Source organism: Meriones unguiculatus, chromosome 6 (assembly GCF_030254825.1).
Source record: "Meriones unguiculatus strain TT.TT164.6M chromosome 6, Bangor_MerUng_6.1, whole genome shotgun sequence".
NCBI lineage: Eukaryota > Metazoa > Chordata > Mammalia > Rodentia > Muridae > Meriones > Meriones unguiculatus.
The window spans coordinates 72987540-73006688 of record NC_083354.1 but is presented as its reverse complement, the minus strand read 5'-3'; the positions used below and the strand labels follow the sequence as shown (position 1 = coordinate 73006688).

Sequence of the window (19149 nt, the reverse complement as noted above, 5' to 3'; positions counted from 1 at the left end):
TGTCCTGCTCTGCTTTCTGTTGCTTTGATAAACACCATGACCAAAAGCAGCCCCGGGAGGAAAGGGTTTACTTGGCTTACATGTCCATATTACAACCCACACTGAGGGGTGTCAGAGCAGGAACATAAGCAGGAACAGACAGACACTATGAAGGGACACACTGCTTGTCCCCTTGGCCCCAGGTTCATATCCAGCTTCCTTTCTTAGGCCTCCCAGGACCACTTGCCTGGGGTGGTTCTGCCCACAGCAGACTGGACCCTCCAACATCAATCATTAATCAAGAAAACGCCCCACAGACTTGTTGACAAGCCAGTGTGATGGAGGTGTTTTCTCAGCGGAGGGTCCCTCTTCCTGGATGACTCTAGCTTATATGTCAAGTTGATGAAAAACTAAAGCAGCACAAGGTTGGAATTTTAAATAATGGCATTTTGTCATTAATATGATTTACATGTTTCTAACACAATGTTAATTCTCATGAGTAAGACTTCAGGAAAAAATGGACAGTTTTATTGAAGCATCAAATTCAACAGTTTGATGGGTTTTTAGCAAATATTTCTAGTGATATAGATGGTCTTCGTCACAATACTGGGAGTGTTTTTAACCACATTTTTAATTGTAGATGTGAATTTCTTCAAAGTGAGAAATCGTCAGAGGAAATTGCCCAGTATATTCAGAGCTACGAGGGATTTGTTCATGTAACGGTAATTTACAATGTCAACTCTTTCCGAGATGTGATACGTCAGGGTGATGTTGTGTTGCTGTTGTTGTTGTTTGTTTGTTTTCCCAAATATTCTTTGTTTTTCTTCCTTTCTCTTCTCATTGTCCTACCTCTCTCTGCAGAGAGGAAACAAAACTTTTGTCTTGTGAAGCTGGAACCACTTAGACAGTTTCCAGGCTGGCTTTGGGTTGCTTCCGCTGCCTCCTTCATCTTCCCTCTGAGTGAGGCCACTACTCTAGCTACCTCCTGCCTCCTCCATCTGGATGTCTGACTCAATCTTCTGACCTAGTACATGGCAGAGGCTGGGCACTCAAAGCTGGCTCCTGAACCTGGTTATTTACACCCTTAAACTAGTAAGGACTTCCTAGTGGCAAGTGGTGGGAACCCACCTCAAACTGAAGCCAAAGGAGACTGTACTGTCTGACTGACTGAGAAGCAGCCTCTGCAGAGGGCATGGGCTGACAGTTGGGGTGCAGTTTTCTCAGAGGGAGAGCTGCATGGTTGGAGAGCTTAGCTCCCTTCCCATGTCTCAGTTCCTCATGAGTCAAAATTCACCTGTGTGTAACTGCAGTTCTGTGGTTGTGCAGGGTGTGTGGTAAGAGTGACCCTGAGAAAGCTTCCATTTCACTGTTGTTTGGCACTGAATAAAAGTTTACAAGATCAATAGAAATCAAACCAAAATTAAAGGGCTGCTTTGTTCAAATTCTGCTGTTTGAATGAAAATTCACTTCAGTTTGGGAAGACCTTAAGTTGCAGGCCACAGATAGATGTATATCTTGTAAGTCAGCCAGCCAATCAGGCAGTAACCTAAATTTCTTTCCCCAGGGAGAACATTTTGTGAATTCCTGGGTCAGAAGAGAATTACCCATGGTATCAGGTAAAACCTCAGGCACATTCCAATGGCTTTGCTTGTTTCTTTTTTTATGTTCTCATTATCTCTTTCACATGCTCACGCTCAAGAGTGTGTGTGTGTGTGTGTGTGTGTGTGTGTTTTGTGTGTGCCACATGTATACAAGTGCTTTTGGAAGATAAACAAGAGCATCAGATCCCTTGGAGACAGAGTAACAGGCATTTGTGAGCTGCCTGATTGTGGGTCTTAGGAGTTGAACTCAGAACTCTTGGAACAGCAGTAATTGCTCTTAACCACTGAGCCATCTCTCCAGCCCTCATCACCTTTCTTAAAAAATCATTTTCATAAGTGATTTCTGTAATAGAGAATGACTTTGGTTGTTTTGCTTTCTTAAATGGCTCTGTGTGCTGTTAAGAAGTTAAGGAATATCCACATTAGAATGAGGCGAGAGGCCTGAGTGTGTTGCTCACTTGCCTAGCATGAGCAAGTCCTTAGGTTCCATCCCAACACCCACAGGAAAACAAAACCCGAGTATTAGGAATCTCGCTGAGTTGGGGAACATCTGTATAGCAAGTAGGATAGGCCCTGAGTTCAGCCCCAGCAGAGGTCAGGTACGTGGGGACAAGGGATAGTGGACAGGATGAAAACAATCATAATACAGTAAGAATTCCATGGTCGCCTGAGGCTGCTCATCCCTGGAATTCCTGCTCTTGGAAGGTGGAAGGAGACACTTCTGCCCAGGTAGGACTATAAAAACAGGTTAGAGGCCATATGAGGTATGGGCTATATGAGGTTAGTGCCAAGTGTAGAGCTCCATGCCTGTGATCCCAGCACTAAGGAAGCTGAGGCAGAAATAGGATGATTTTAAGGATAGCTTAGCTTAGCCTACATGGCAACACATTGTGTCTCACCCCCCAAATAAGCAGAAGGTGAAGGGATGTCTCAGATGTTAAGAGTGTTTGTTGTTCTTGCCGAGGACTCAGGTTCAGTTCAAAGTGGTAGCAGTTTACAACAATCTGCAACCCCCTCTCACAGGACTCTGACTTCCTCTCTGGCCACCAGAGAGGTCTCCAGGCACACGTGTGGTAGACATACAAACATGTAGGCAAAACACTTACACATACATGTAGTGAGGATTTTGGTTTCTTTAAAAACACAAACAGTTATGTGAATGTGTTTTCATTTTAACTGCAGATGTGAGATCTGGGGCTGCTTTAGATTGTCCCCAAAGCTGACTCTGATTTGCCTCCTACTTTGGCTTGGGTGTGATTTGGCCAACTGCGGGTAGTTTCTGCAAGTGTAAGACTTTTCGAATTCCGGGGACTCTTGAGTGGGTATAGAAATGCTAGAGCTGCCAGCGGGGCTGTGGCTGCTGCTCCTCCTGCTCTGGTAGAGGCGCTGGCTGCTGCAGCTGCTGCTGGTAGTTGCTGGCTGGTGCTTTTGGGGTTGGTTGCTCTTTGTCACACGGTTGTGTGCAGAGATGAGTGGAAGAAATTGAATATTGCTCCAAGGAAATCGACGCCCCTAACCAGCAGGAAGTATTCTAACATTATTGAAGCCCCCTTTCCCCTGTAACCTTCTTTCTCTTTTACCTAGTGTTGGGGGTTTGGAAGGGTGGAAGAAGGGGGCAGAACGGTGGTAGATAAAAGAACCCAATAAAGTACTCAAATGTCTGGCTACACATACATACATACATACTTACAAGCACGCACACGGCATCCTTCTGACTGAAAACACCATTTTCCAATAAGTTGTTAAAATAGCAAACACTATGGAGAAAAGGAGAAGCAGTGTTCTCTAGGTCTTGGGAACGCAGAGCTGTGTCTTTGGCCACATGAGTCTACAAGAAGGGTGACATTGTGGACATAGGAAATGGGTTTCTCAGAAGAAGGCTTGCTCATGAATGCTACCTTAGCAAAATGAAGAGTCTACAGTGCTGCCCAGCGCACTCTTGTCATTGTTAAATGAGCAGGTTAAAAGAGAAACAGGGAAGGTTGTCCTCAGACTTCCACAGATGTGAGTCCATATATGCAAACAGACTTGCACACACATGAAACACTCTGAATTGTAAGTCTTGAGACAGCTTCCTGATGTAGTGAAAGAAAATGATGAGATAAAGAAGGAAACTAAGGAAAGTCTGAAGTGCCAACCTGCTCTTCAGAGTACACAACCAGAAAGCACACTGGTGAGCACTGAGGAAAACAGTATAACCTATTCCCTATGATCTCAGGGCTTAACAAAGTCAAAAGTAAAATACAAAATGTTTCTAGACTCTAAAATTTTTTCTTAATTAAATTAAAGTATAGTATTCTCTGTGCCAATGAAATACTTAAAGCAAAGGGAAAAAAATCCTAATCCTAGGATGAAATGTGAACACGGGCAGGCTTTCATCTTGAATAACTTGTCAGACCAAGGTAATGGGAATTTAATTTTCTCCTGCTCACAGCATGGAGAAGACATGTACCAGTGTCCAGAGACCAGGGTGAGGTAAAATGTCTAATGGAGACCCCCACACACATGTGGTCATCTCAAAGAGCAAGCTGTCATAACAAATGTTTTAAAGGAGCCACAGGGGAAATGACCTTTCTCAAATCTTCACAATGATTCTGGAAATAGGAATCTCCTCTCAATATTGCTCTATCCCAATGCTAGATGACCAGGGGACAGTCTTAAGTTACATTTTAACACACTGACCATGCACAGAAATGAATAGAATGAATGGAATACCCCAGTCTTTGCCCAGCAGTTCTAACATGGTCTTTCTTGTATCTCTTATTTCTTCCTGCTCTTCTAACCACCCTCAATTATTCTGACACAAGCACAGATCATAAGATCATCCCACCTATACACACAACTCACTTGAACTTTGTTATCAAAGCCTGCTCTTCTCGCCCACATCTTTTCTCCAAGCTTACTGCAATGACAGCGTCTTTGCTAATGAAGAAGTGAGGAAGGACACTTTTAAGGACTGGCCCCACGAGTCACCTGTGGCTGTTGAAGCTCTCATCAAAGCAGGCCTTTTCTACACAGGTCAGTCGGGTTTTTCCCTTTTATTTTTACATTTCTGAGTGTGAGTGTTGCCTTAATGTAAGTATGGGTGTCACAGGCCTGCCTGGTGCCCTCAGAGGCTAGCCAGGGTGTTGGATCCTGGAACTGGCGATATAGTTGCCGAGAGCCAGCATGTGGTGCTGGAAACAAACCTGACTCCTTTGCAAGAGCAGCCAGTGCTCTTCATGCTGAGCATCTCTTTAGCACCCAAGTCAGAATTTTGTGTCTGACAAGTAGTCTAATCCCAAACTTGCACTTTTCTTTATTTTCATTTGTCATAGATCTCTTTGGGGCCTCATAAGACCTTCAGTTTTCCATAATTCCCTCGGTGCTCAGCCTCTGGGCTTGGGGATCTTGAGGTCACTTCATCCTACAGGCCTATTCCACTGGCACAAAACTCACCACCCGCATTGTCTTACCGCATTGTCTTCTCTTGCCAGCCTTGCCCGAGTGTCACGGATGAAGTGCTTCTATTTCTAGGGGAGGAGAGCTGGCAATAATGTGAGCAGAGACAGGGATTCTTCATAACCTGCCTTGCATACAGGCTCCTAAGTTTGCTCTTCCATCCTGCCCCAGCTACAAGTATATTCTTCCAATTTACTCCATAAGCAATTGCTTGTCGGTTGCCTATGTCTGTGAATGTCCCGTATGTCATCATTGTCCAGAACAGACAGAAATCTCTGCTCTCACAGAGCTCCTACTCCAGTTCCTGATGGCAAATCTTTCAGGATGATGGTTTGGGACAGGTTTCATCAAAGCACACGGTGCACAGGAATCTTCAGCGACTGTTGCTGACTGTTGCTGACCACCCCACGGAAGGACCAAGAGTCCTGTGTGAACTCTTGCCTCCTGTGCGTGGTATTGCCACATAATCCAACTGGAGGAGCAAGTAGGATTTCACTAGTGAAATCTGGAGTTGAATTCTTGTGAGTTAACAGATGTACGTGTTGTTGAGCTGACCCCATCTCCTTTTCCTAGGCATAAAGGACCTTGTCCGGTGCTTTTCCTGTGGAGGATGTATGGAGAAGTGGGAGGAAGGTGACGACCCATTAGCAGACCACACCAAGTTTTTCCCAAAGTGAGCAAAGTGAATTCTCTTCACTTTGAACTCACTTCATCTGTTATTCCCTCACTGTCCATGTTTGTTATCTGTGGGTAATGTCTGCTCACTCTCTGGTTCCCACTGTGAAGGATACATCCATGTATCTTCATTTCTTTCCTCACATGAGAGTCTCTCTGTCTAGCTAGACATCATAGTTAAATCTTAATTGAGGTTGGGTCAATATGCACACAGATTTCTCTATGTAGCTCATGCTGCCTTAGAAATGCTCTGCAGTCTGTGTTCAGCTCCTCAGGTGTGTTTGGTGTGCAGCCAATGCATACCTTAAAGTGTTCTAGATTTATTTAAGTCTAATTATTAAACTTTAAAATGTAAAGTTTTAAATAACTATCTGGTCTTGAGATAGAATGGAAATGACATCCCAAGTCCTTAAAGTATTCTTTAAAAATGTTTTGTTAGTGTATGTTAATTATATAAAATAATGACATTTTAATATATGTACATTTATGACCTTTACACACAAAAATATATATATTACAGTGTACGACAATCATGTCACCACCATCCTTCCATTTACCTTCTCTTATCTCCCTCTGTCTCCACTTAATCCTCTTCCTTCTAAAATCATGTTTTAGAGCAGCCCAGGGCTACATAGTAAAACTTTATTCAACTTAAATAAATAAATAAATACATACATACATAGAATATTTCCATTTAATTTTGAAGTTAGAAGACTAGTGACAGCAGTGGTCACTTTTTTCTTTTTCTCTTACTTTTTAAAGTATTTGACTTTATTTTTATTTTTATTTTATTTTTTTTAGTATTTGACTTTATGTGCATGGGTGTTTTGTCTGCATGTATATCTGTGTACTACTTGCATGCCTGATGCCCACAGAGGTCAGAACGAGGGCATCAAATATCCTAGAACTGAGTTACAGGAGGCTGTGAACTGCCTGATATGGGTGTTAGGAAGCAAACCTGAGTCCTCTGCAGGAGTAGTGACTGTTCTCCCACTGAGACAGTTTTTCAGGTTCTACTTTTTCTTTTTCTAATTTGGAAATAGTATGCAGAAAATTGTGGAGACTGCTGGGGCTGTCTTCTCAGTCCCTGGGATGGTAAGTAGTGAGGCAATCTAGTTATATTTAAAACTTGTTTTATAATGCGTCGATGAAATTTTGTTTTGTTATAATTACAAACTAGCATATGTAATGCGTATCTACTGTAATTACATAATCTGGTTGAAAGGACAATAACAATAAAGCCTGGGAGCTGAGTGCTAAAGTCAAGAAGTCAAGGTCTCTCAGTGCCTTAGAGGCCACCGTGCCACTCCCTTTTCCTGGTTGATGCTTGTCCTTCTCATCCAGGGGCAAACACAGTCTTGATTTCAGTTCACTGTCCTTTTACCAAACACATGCACAATCACACACACACACATCTACATAAATTTTCAGGTTTGCCTGCTCTTCTTTGGTGGTCTTTTGTTTCTTTTTTGGCTTAGCTCTATATTTGCTGTGTATGTGTCTGTATGTCTGTTGGAGAGAGAGACAGACAGACAGACATAAAAGGAGAGGGAGAGAGAAAGATTGAATCCAGAGTGTCATGATTGCTAACTACACACTAAACCAGTGACAACCTCCAGAAACTCTTGGTTTACCTATATTTCCCCCTAGGATGAACCGAAAAGCAAGCAGTACATTGCTACTGAGCTATAGCTCCAACCCTTATATTGTTTGACACAATATTCTATTATGTCTACAGAGAGAGTCCTAGCACAGTCATGGCTACACAGAGAACCTCTGTTTAAAAAAAAAAAGGCAATTTAAGAAAATATTTCACTGTGTAGCGGATCTTGATTTTTAGTATAGCTCAGATTTCCCTTGAACTCCCATGTTCTTGCCTCCATCTCATGAATACCAGAAGAGCAGGCATGTGCTATCATAACACCTGGCTTAGTGACTCTTTGTGTTGGGGAAGGGCAGCTGGAGAGAGGTCTTTGAGGCACTGTGTCAGATAACCCAGATGGCCTCCAACTCAGTGTTTAGGGAGGATGGCCTTAAACTCATCCTACTGCCTCCACATCCCAAGTCCTGGATGACAAGCATGCTCCACCATGCCCAGATCTTGTTTAGATAGACAATGACAAGATATAAAATGATCACTGGCAATCACAAACATATCCTTTCATCAAAGTGTCTCTCTAGGACATCCCCAGGGCTCTTAGTTGCTAATGGGAATCTGGAATGAACATAAATTCAGACCTTGACAAGAACAGAATTCCGGAGACTTACAACAAGGTCAAAGTGCAGACAGTAAGTGACAGGGTGTGTCTGAGTTTGGGAGGGAACAGTTCCTCCTCCCAAACTCAGAGGCCATTGCAGAAGAGGGGCCCAAGAGGTCAGAAGAGCCAGAGGCTGTAGAGGACTTTGTCTAGGGTTTGTCTTGTTTTGTACACAGCAGGGTCCTTCCCTCAGGAACTCACAGTTGCTGTGGTTGCCTATCCATACAAGCCTGTGCCAAATCCAGCCAAGCCAAGCCCCACCTGTAGGAGGGGAGCTGTTGACACTTGTTCAGCCTTGGGCCTTGAGGTTTCCTGAGCTCTGCTGGATGGCCCCGTGTCCACTCACACATGAGCGGCACTAATTGAATTCAGTTAAAAGAGGATACGAAGCTGGGAGGCGACCTGACTTTAGGAGGAGTCTGGGGAAACTGAAGAAAGGCAGTGGGGATTGATATAATCCACATACATTGTGCACATTTCTGTGATTTCCAAAGAATAACATACTTTTTAAAAAAGAACAGGCTTCCAAACCGTGGCTCAGAAAGCTCTGCACTTTGATCAGCGCTTATGGATGAACGAGAGCAACACAGGGAGAACCTCAGCTGAACAAACAAATGACCAAACTGAGTAAGAAGGAAAAAATGGCCCAGGTGCCAGTCAGACTCCTGGTTCTGGGATGAAGTAGACTTGGTCTTGGGTGGTCTTACGCAGGTAACCACAGATGAGGGTTCATGAATGTGATGGTCAAAATGCTCAGCAGGCAGCATTTCACAGAAATTCAAACACTCTTTCCCAGATGTCCCCAGAGCCTCTGTGTGAGGTTGATAGAGATGCCTCATTCAGAGCTGAGAACTCGATCATTATTCTCTGCACTGCAGTGAGAAGCTTATCTAGCCAAGGTTCAAAGCAGCATCATTCTTTTTATAGGAACATAAATATTTAGAAGGCAATTTGACAGGATGTCCATTAAGCCAGATTGCATTAGTAGACCCTGCCCTGCTAAGACCTTTATAGACTCTCTGGGCCATGGGCTTTGGCCAGGTTTAGTTTAGGTTTTTGTTTTCTTTAGTTTAGGTTTAAAGTTTCTTTAGTTTAGTTTCTTCAGTTTAGGTTTTTGTTTTCTTTCATTTTGTTTTTTTGAAATAGGGTCTCACTGTGTTGCCCCTTCTGTTCTGACCTTGCTATTGTAGGTCAGTCTGGCCTTTGACCCAGAGATTCACCTGTCTTTGACACCCAAGTGCTGAGATTTACAGGCCTGCACTACCACACCCAGCTTGACCAGGTTTAGAGCATCTGTGAAGCAGCCTCAAGTCCAATTCAAAAGCAGTTGGTTATCCCCAAAGATTCAGGCCACTCTTCACCGTTGGCCTCATCTTGTCTGGCATGATGGTGATGTTGTAGAATGCAGGTGGCCTTCCTCCCCCTGCAGACTGCAAAACCTCTTCGAGTACTGTGACAGGGAGACAGCAGGGAGGAAATTCTGAGTCAGCTCCTCTCTATCCTGAAAGCAACATGCTCTGTGAAATAGGTATGTAGTTCTGTCCAACTTATTTTGTGAGACAGGTCTCTCATTAAACCTGGAGCTTGCCAATGAGACTTACTGGCTGGTTAGTGAGCCCCTACGGTCTTCCTGTCTCTCCTTCTCCGGCACTAAGATTACACTGTCCCTATTGCCTCGCTGTTACACAGGTGCTGGAGATCTGAGCCCAGTCTCCATGTTTGCCCAGCAAGCATTTGCCAACTGTGCCATCTCCAAGCCCTGGATATTGTACCTTAAAATTTTATTTGTGTGATATCTATGTTTTTATACTTAATGTGAATTTCATGTAGTTGGCACACTCAGATCTTGTGGGTTTGTTTCTGACAGTTTGACAAGAGTTGATATGGTTAAAAATTATTGTTAACTAAATTCTTAATTGTACACTTTGTTTAGTATTTTTACTGTCCTTTGTTGTTCTTTTTCCATGGCTCTAGAGTTTTCTCATTAGTTAGTCTTTAAACTTTTATTTATTTTTTACCTTGTTCACTTAGTTAATGTGTGTTTGTGTGTGCATTGTGTGTTCTACATAGGGCCAAGGGGAGACAAGGAGTATCCTCTCCTTTATATCACCGTCTTGTTCCTTTGAAGCAGGGTCTCTCTCTGAACCTGCTAGCATCCAGCGAGCCCTAGTTATCCTCTTGCCTCTGCACCCACAGTGCTGTGTCACTATTTTTTATTCTTTAAGATTATTTCAGCTGGTTTCATGTACAAGCACTAACTCTGTTCTCACCCCAACACATTCTCCGCATATCTTCACTATTACTTTACAAACCACATGCATTTTTATTGGAACCCAGAGACTTACACGATGCAAGACTAACAGAATCACTGAAAATGTTCGCTTTCTGCTTCATGCTTAATGTTAGACTAGGTTGCCTAGTAACCTCTGATGTCATCACCTGCCTCTGCCAGGTGCAATCCAGGCATGCTCCAGATATAAAGGACCCGCCCATCACTGCTCTCTCTCTCTCTCTCTCTCTCTGACTTTCTTTTTTTATTTATATTTTTATAAATTACAGTTTATTCACTTTGAACCCCTGCTGTAGCCCCCTCCCTCTTCCTCTCCCAATTCTTTCCTACCTCCCTCATCTCCTCCCATGCCCCTCCCCAAGTCCACTGACTTTCTTCTTTTTCTCCCTCCCTCTGTTTCTTTCTGGGGCACCCCTCATCCCTTCTTTCTTAACCCTCCCCCTTCCACGACCGACTTCCTTCCTTATACCAAACATGCTGGGGCGGTTGTGTTATTATAACATTGGTGCTGTGAAACTCGGTGGGCTCTTCAGGTAGTGTCTGGTCACACGGGAACGCCTGCCACCTGTTGCGCCACCCGCAACAGATTTGCGCTCCAGATATAAAGGACTAGGGAGCTCCAGCGGGTCTTGAACTAGACACTCACTCGTTCCATTTTAAGTGGCTGGTGTGGGTTGACAGAACTGTCTCTTTGCCAAAGAAACCTCCGAGCTAAAGCCAGTCCTCACACCTGGTCCTGATCTTCATGTTTTTTAAAAAGCAAATACAAATCCTTATCTCATGGAACTATTTTATGACTTTTCTCTTCTCTGCATAGTTGTGTATTTCTTCAAAACCTGAAGTCCTCTGCAGAAGTGATTCCAGGCCCTGAGAGCCACCATGCACTTCCGGAATCCAGGGTAATGAGCCCCGCCCCTTCTCTGACTCAGCAACACATGATCGTGGGATTGAGCCGCAACTGTCAATTGTAAATGTATCATAATTAGATAGAGTTCACGAGAATCTAAGAAGCACTATTAAGTGCCACGTTAGACAGGAACTTCACAGTGAACAAGGGAGACACAATATTTAGCTTCATGAAATGTACAGTCAGCCCTTCTCCTATAAGAAGTCTATTGATGAAATTTCAGACTTATTCCTGGTAAACATCCAGACTAAGCGGACCCGGTCTGCGGCCCACTGAGGACAGTAGGCTTGACTTGTTACTTCTGAGATGTGCAAGGCAAGTTTCATTTCGTTTCATTGGAGTTTTGTTTGGGACAGAGTCTCACTGTGTAGCTTAGGCTGACTTTGAATTTGCCACGTTCAAATCCCAGACTGGTTGGGAATTTATGATCCTCCTGCTTCAGTTTTCCAAACGCAGAGATTACAAGTCTGTGTTTTGTGATTTGATGTGTGTTCTTTACTGCAGTTGAGCAGATAAAAACAAAGCTCCTCTGCATGCTAGGCAAGGAGTCTATGACCCGGGTACATCCCTGGCTAGCAGGCAAAAGGCCAGTAAAATCATGAGGTCAGATGACAGTCTGTTTCTCTGAGATACAATCTAACTATCAGTCCACTTGTGACACAAGCAACCTAGATTGTCATTTTGTTGCAATGTTAAGTATGCCGGTTCACGCTCCACAGAAGAAAGAACAAAGCTGGGTGCGGTGGCTCACACCTGGAAAAGAGCACTCTGGAAGCTGAGGCAGGAGAATTGTCAGGAGTTCAACATTAGCCTGGACAATAAATAGTATAAGACACCGCCTCAAAATCAAAAACAAAACCAAACAAAAAAACACCAACAAAACAATAGAGAATGTTAGGGTTCAGGAGTAGCCCACACTGACCAGACTCAGATGAAAGAAGCATACTGAATGCCAGACAAAAACTGACCAGCCAGGGCCACCTCTGGTCTCAGGAGCCAGGCAGTGATGCTGAGCTATTTTCAAAGTGAGTGTTCAAAGGAAAAAACCATAACCACGCAGGAAAAATCATTTTTTTCAGGTATAGTGTGTTGATTCAACTGAGAAGAATTAATTTTTGTTTCATGTTCATTGTATCTAGGTAGCTAGAAAAAGTACTTTAAGCTGATTGGCTGGAATTTAGGGTAGGGGAGTTCTTGGGGGCTTTCCAGCTTTCTGGGAGTAAGGAACATAGGATGTTTCGATCTTCTAACAGAACTTACATTTATCTTTAACTCAAGCAGAACATGCATTTATCATTAATTGTTTTATTCTAAACAGCAATTATTGAACTATTGGAGTGGACCCTGGTCTCAGGCACGTAGGCCTGAGAACTTGAACTCAATTTTACCTTATGATCAAAATGGATACTTGGAAGTAAAATGGCTTCTGATATGCTAAAGGAGACAGCAGTTTTTAACAGAAGAGCTACATTTATGCTAAGAACTACAGTAGGTCTCTTCGGAGGAGCTATAGTTATGTAAAAAGTTTAAGCTGATTACAATAGAGAAAAATAAAGGAAAACAAAACAGCAGAGCAATTTTGGGTTCCCTTGATAAATCTCTTGTATTTGGAATTTTTATTTCAAATAATTAATTAGAACCTGACTGCAGTTTTTCATTCCTCTTCTTCTCCCAGCCCTTCCCCCACACCCCTATGCACTCCTCCTCTTTTCTTCTTCAGAAAATGGGGGGCCTCCTGTGGATATCAACCGCCTTGGCATATCAAGTTGTAGTAGGCACATTTTCTTCTGTTGAGGCTAGACAAAGCAGCCCAAATAGGGGAAAGGAGTCCAAAGGCAGGCAACATAGTCAGAGACATCCCTTTCTCCTGCTGTTAAGAATCCTACAGGAAGACTAGCTACACAACTGTTACATACATATAGTGGACCTGATTAGTCCCATGCATGCTGCCTGGTTGGCGGGTCAGTCTCTGTGAGCCCCCATGGGACTAGTTTAGTTGATTCTGTAGGTTTCCTTGTGGTGTCTTTGACCCCTCTGGCTCCTACAATCCTTCCTCTCCTTCTTCTGCAGGGTTCCCCAGGCTTCACCCAGTGTTTGGCTGTGGGTCTTGAATTTGTTTCCGTTAGTTGCTAGGTGAAGCCTCTTTGATGACAGTTATACTAGGCTCCTGTCTGCAAGTATAACAGAATATTATTAATCATGACAGTGGTGGGCTCCCTCTCATGGAATGGGTCTTAAGCTGGATCAGTCATTGTTGGGTACTCCCTCAATTTCTACTCCATCTTTACCCCTTGTAAGTCGGACAAATTGTAGGTCGAAGATTTTGTGGCTGGGTTGATGTCCCAATCTCTCCATTGGATGTCTTGCCTGGTTACAGGAGATGGCTGGTTCAGGCTCCATGTTCTCCATTGCTAGAAGTCTTAGCTACGGTCACCTTCAGAGATTCTTGGGAGGTTCTATTGCCTTAGGTTTCTAGCTTGTCCCAGAGAGACCCCCTATTGCAGTTGACTCTCCCAGTACTCTCTCCATCCTCCCCACACCTGATCCCTCCTGTCCCCATCCCTACCTCTGCCCTGACCCAGTCTCCTCCTACCATCCACCCACAATGCCTATTCTATTTCTCCTTCTTGGTGAGATTCACACAACCCCACTTGAGCCCTCCTTGTTACTTAGTTTCTTTGGGTCTGTGGATTGTATCATGGTTATCCTTTACATCACAGCTAATATCCATTTATAAGTGAGAACATACCATGTTTATCGTTCTGGGTTATCTTACCAGGATGGTCTTTTCTACTTCCATCCATTTGCCTGCAAATGTCATTCTGTCATTGTTTTTAATAATACTCCATCATGCAAATATCCCACATTTTCTTTAGCCATTCTTCCATTAAAGGGTGTCTAGGGTGTTTCCAGTTGGCTATTACAAATAAACAGGCAATGAACATGCTTGAGAAAGTGTCCTTGTGGTAGGATGAAGCATCCTTTGGGTATATGTTCAGGTGTGGTATAGCTGAGTCTTGAGGTAGATCTATTCCCAGTTTTCTGAGAAACTGCTAAATTGATTTTCAAAGTGACTGTATAAGTTTGCATTCCCACCAGCAGTGGAGAAATGTTTCCCTTGCTCCACGTCCTCACCAGTATGAGCTGTGGCTTGAGTTTTTGATCTTACCCATTCTCAAGAGTGTAAGATGAAATCTCAGAGTCGTTCTTATTTATATTTCCCTGATGGCTAAGGATGTTGAACTATAAGTGCTTCTCAGCCATTAGAGATTCCTCTGTCAAGATTTCTCCGTTTAGATCCATACTCCATATTTTAATTGTGCTATTTGGTTTGTTGATGCTTAGTTTCTTGAATTCTTTATAAATTTTGGATATCAGCCCTTTGTCAGATGTGGGGCTGACATTGCAAGTACAGAGGTTGTAACTCAGATATCATATGGTTCCCTAATAGACACAAAAACGTTTTTAGATCTGAATAAAACTAGGTATAGTAAGATGTTTGGAGTTCAAGAAAAGGAAAAAAAGTGGCATCAAAGCCAAGGGTGTGTGTAGGCTCATGCCTATAATACCAGCAGTTGGGAAATGGAGAAAGGTAGACAAATACTTCAACGTTACCCTTGGCTACATAGGGAATTCCAGACCAACTACACTACCTGACACTGTCTCAAAAAAAAAAGTGTGTGTTTAATAATCTGTCTGCATCCATCCCTGTGTATGGTATTAAACATGTAGTTACTAATGACTAAGCAGGGAGGAATGCTAGATGAACTTTGCAGGACTCTTCTTGTCCTAGACATTACAGTTCTGATAACTCACAAAGTCATCACCCATACAGAAGATGTGTGTAAAATGCATGTACCATCTAGGAACACAACTACTGCACACATGTGAAATTTATTCTTTCATACGTGGACTATGCCTTCCTTTTATCAGAATTGAGCAGGCTGGGTTTAGAAGATGTTTAGAAGATCCTAAGTAATAATACAATGCCCAGTCTTAAATCAAGACCCAGTTATGATTTAATAAAGGATTTCTCTTTCAAAGGAAATCACAAGTAAAAGCAATCACGAGGACCCAGTTCATCCCACCAAGGCTGGTAAGAACTTGAAGCACATGGGATTCTGTGTATTTGCACATTGGACAGGAAAGCATATTTCTAATTGTCTGAGGAGCTCCTAGAGGAGAGCACTGAGGTGAAGGGAGCTGTGGGTGAGAGAGCGCTCCCGTGGCATCTTGAGAGTGAATGCAGGACTACAGACAGCAGTCCTCATGCCAGATCCAAAGCAGCCAGTGTTAAGGCATCATGCAGCTGGCTGGTCTCCTGAGATCCTAAAGGGAAATTAGGGTGCCAGGATATCCAAGTCCCTGTCAAATGAGAGGCCTTAGACATAGTACCCACACTGATGCTATGGAAAGATTAGAGAGGGTCTTAGGGTATGGAGGGGGGTCATGGGAAGGAGAGGAGAGTCCTAATCCACTCTTTGCAGACAAGCAAAGCAATCAGAGATGTGAAGGTACACTTTCCTCTGCCTCCCTTTTCTCCACAGGGTTGGCTTCGAGGGAAGCCCAGTGGTTTCAAGAGGCAAAGAGTTTGAGTGAGCAGCTGCGAGGCGCCTACACCAAAGCTACTTTCCGCCACATGAATTTGCCAGAGTTGTGCTCCAGCCAAGGCACTGACCATTTGCTTAGCTGTGATGTGTCCATCATTTCAAAGCACATCAGCAGGCCAGTGCAAGGGGCCCTGACAATCCCCGAGGTCTTCGCCAATCTCAGCTCGGTCATGTGTGTGGAGGGGGAAGCTGGCAGTGGGAAGACAACCTTCCTGAAGAAAATAGCTTTTCTCTGGGCATCAGGGTGCTGTCCCCTGTTGAACAGGTTCCAGCTGGTCTTCTATCTCTCCCTTAGTTCCACCAGACCAGACCAGGGTCTGGCCAGCATCATCTGTGCCCAACTCCTAGAGGCAGGAGGCTGTGTTGGTGAAGCGTGCCTGAGCAGGATCATCCAGCAGTTAAAACACCAGGTGCTGTTCCTGTTGGATGACTATAATGGGGTGCACTTGCTCCCCCAAGCCCTAGAGACACTGATTACCAAAAACTACTTGTCACGAACCTGCTTATTGATTGCTGTCCATACAAACAGGACGAGGTCCATCCGTCCATACCTGGATACAATTCTAGAGATCAAAGATTTTCCTTTCTATAATACTGTCTCTGTATTACGGAAGTTCTTTTCACATAATATAATCCGTGTACAAAGGTTTTTCAATTACTTTGGAAAGAATGAACATCTGAGAGGAATTAACAAAACTCCTCTCTTCATGGCAGCCGTCTGTACTGACTGGTTTCAAAATCCTTCTGACCAGCCCTTTCATGATGTGGCCATTTTCAAGTCCTATATGAAGTACCTGTCCTTAAAGTACAAAGCTGCAGCTGAGGCCCTCAAGGCCACTGTGTCCTCATGTGGGCAGCTGGCCTTGAGAGGGCGTTTTTCTTCATGCTTTGAGTTCAACAATGATGACCTCACAGAGGCCGGAGTGGATGAAGATGAAGACCTGACCACCTGCTTGATGAGCAAATTCACCGCCCAGAGGCTGAGACCAGTCTACCGGTTTTTAAGTCCTCTCTTCCAAGAATTTCTTGCTGCCATGAGGCTGACTGAACTCCTGGGTTCAGACAGGCAGGAAGACCAAGATCTGGGAATTCATTATTTGAGACAAATTAACTCGCCCTTGAAGGCTCTGACCACCTACAACAACTTTTTGAAGTATGTCTCCAGCCACACTTCATCAAAGGCAGGGCCAGAAGTTGTGTCTCATTTGCTTCAGTTGGTGGATGAGAAAGAGTCACTGGAGAACATGTCTGACGATGAGGACTACATGAAGCTCCACCCAGAAGCTTCACTGTGGATGGACTCCATTAGAGGATTGTGGCAGTTATCTCCTAAACTTTTCTCTTCATTAATTTCAGAGTATTTAGTGAGCATTGCTTTAAACTTTGCTTATGAAAGCAACACGGTTCGTGCATGTTCTCCATTTATTTTGCAATTTCTTCAGGGGAGAACACTGACTTTAAAAGTATTGAATTTACAGTACTTTTGGGAGCACCCAGAAAGCCTGTTATTATTGAAGAGTATTGAGGTCTCAATAAATGGAAATAAGTGGGTACAGCAAACATATTTGTCATTAATAGAAAAAAGTTTGGAAACATTACAGCCACCAACTGTAGATCAGGACTATGCATCTGCCTTTCAACCCGTGAATGAATGCAAGAAAGATTTGGCTGAAAAAGAAGAGATCGTGAGGAACTATGCAGATATCCGACACCAGGCCCCACCAAATATCAGTACTGGCTATTGGAAACTGTCACCTAAGCCACACAAGATCCCTAGGTTGGAAGTTGCAGTGGCCAACATGGGCCCAGCAGACCAAGCACTGCTCCGGGTCCTAATGGAAGTCTTCTCAGCTTCACAGAATATTGAGCTCTGCTTGTCCAACAGCAGTGGCTTTTTTGAAAGCATCTGCCCAGCTCTGGAGCTGAATAAGACCTCTGTCACCAAGTGCTCCATGTGCAGGCTGGAGCTCAGCACAGCAGAACAGGAGCTGCTTCTCACCCTGCCTGCCCTGCAGTCTCTTGAGGTCTCAGAAATGAACCAGTTACCAGGTATCCCTGAGTGTGCTTTCACAAGCATTCTGGTAAACTCTGTTTTCTTGTAGGCATAAGGTTATTGTGTAATTCAAGTTCTGATTTCTATACTCCCCACATCTGGTTGCAGTCTTTGTTCTGAGAATCTCCCTCCTCAGTATTGTGTAAACACTGCTCCCCAGTTGTTGCCTGATAGGCTAATAAAGCAGCTTACAGCACAGTACTGAGAAGTTACTCTACTGTTAATCCTCTAGGCTAATCTGGCTTCCTCCCCATGTAAATCCCCAAGATACTTGCACTTATGGCATTCTCTGCTCCAGCTGCTCTCTCCTCATGTCTCATGATGAAGAATTCAGATGGAAATCTATAGAGGCTCAAGATTTTAAAAGGCTTAAGGAGGAAAAACAAGTTGTGGCTTACACTCACCATGCGTTGAACAAATACTTAATAACTGGGCCACATGGAATTGCATAACTCCAAAAGACTGGAGAGATTTGATGACAGCCATTCTAGAGCCTAGCTCTTAATTGCAATGGCTGGCATGGTGGAAAGATGAGGCTTCACTTATGCATTAATGAAATAGGACTAGAGGAATTGATATTGTCAAAGATCAGTTACTACATGAAGGACTATATTCTGAATTAAGAGTACATATTAATTACCCTTGATGACGCTTCCTAAAACAATGCTGTGCAATAGCCTTATATTCTTGGGACAAGGTTGAACAACAGGGACAAACTGAATCAATTACAAGGGTAACCTAACATTCAAATGAATTTTTTACTAATTTTTCCAGTAAGTAACTAAAGCTCTGAATAGAACAATATCAGATCCAAATGCTAGAAAAATTCTACATGGATCTCTAGCTTTTGAGAATGTTATTGCTGAATGCAAAGGGGCTGTTAGACCCTTGAGGGCAAGATCTGAATCTCTTCATGAATGGATCAAAGCTACTGGAGACATAGAAACAAATGTTCATGATTCAGTTATAGTTGGATAAATAGATACAGGAGATATCAAAGTACAAAATGGTCATTGCTGTGGCTGTAAAAAATCAAATAATTCTCTAATGGACTGTGAGAAAACAGTTCCTAAGGATAAATTCTTCTATAATAGCAACAATTCAGGTAAAACATTTCCTATGAAATGTAGAAGATGTGTAAGGAATGGTTATATGGCTCCTGAATGCAGGTTATCCAAGGCAATTCCTTAATTTCAGAAAACTGACTAAGGGACTTCACTCAAGGTCTGACAGAAAAAACAACATGAACCATTAGTTTCCTGCCCACCAAAAGAGGATTATTCTAAAAAAAAAAAAAAGAAAGAAAGAAAAAGAAAAAAAAAAAAAAAAGAAAAT

General features: G+C 43.2%; 1 protein-coding gene across 2 annotated transcripts in view; it reads left to right on the top strand.

Annotated features, from left to right (window-relative positions):
* LOC132654707 (baculoviral IAP repeat-containing protein 1b-like) overlaps positions 1-19149 on the top strand; it is a 56824-nt gene that overhangs the window by 21565 nt on the left and 16110 nt on the right. For both annotated transcript variants that reach the window (XM_060385626.1, XM_060385625.1), the window contains exons 5-11: positions 620-701; positions 1544-1595; positions 4479-4598; positions 5595-5694; positions 11062-11143; positions 15196-15247; positions 15699-17810. In XM_060385626.1, coding sequence (XP_060241609.1) covers positions 620-701; positions 1544-1595; positions 4479-4598; positions 5595-5694; positions 11062-11143; positions 15196-15247; positions 15699-17810 — 2600 coding nt within the window. The remainder of the gene's footprint in view (positions 1-619; positions 702-1543; positions 1596-4478; positions 4599-5594; positions 5695-11061; positions 11144-15195; positions 15248-15698; positions 17811-19149) is intronic.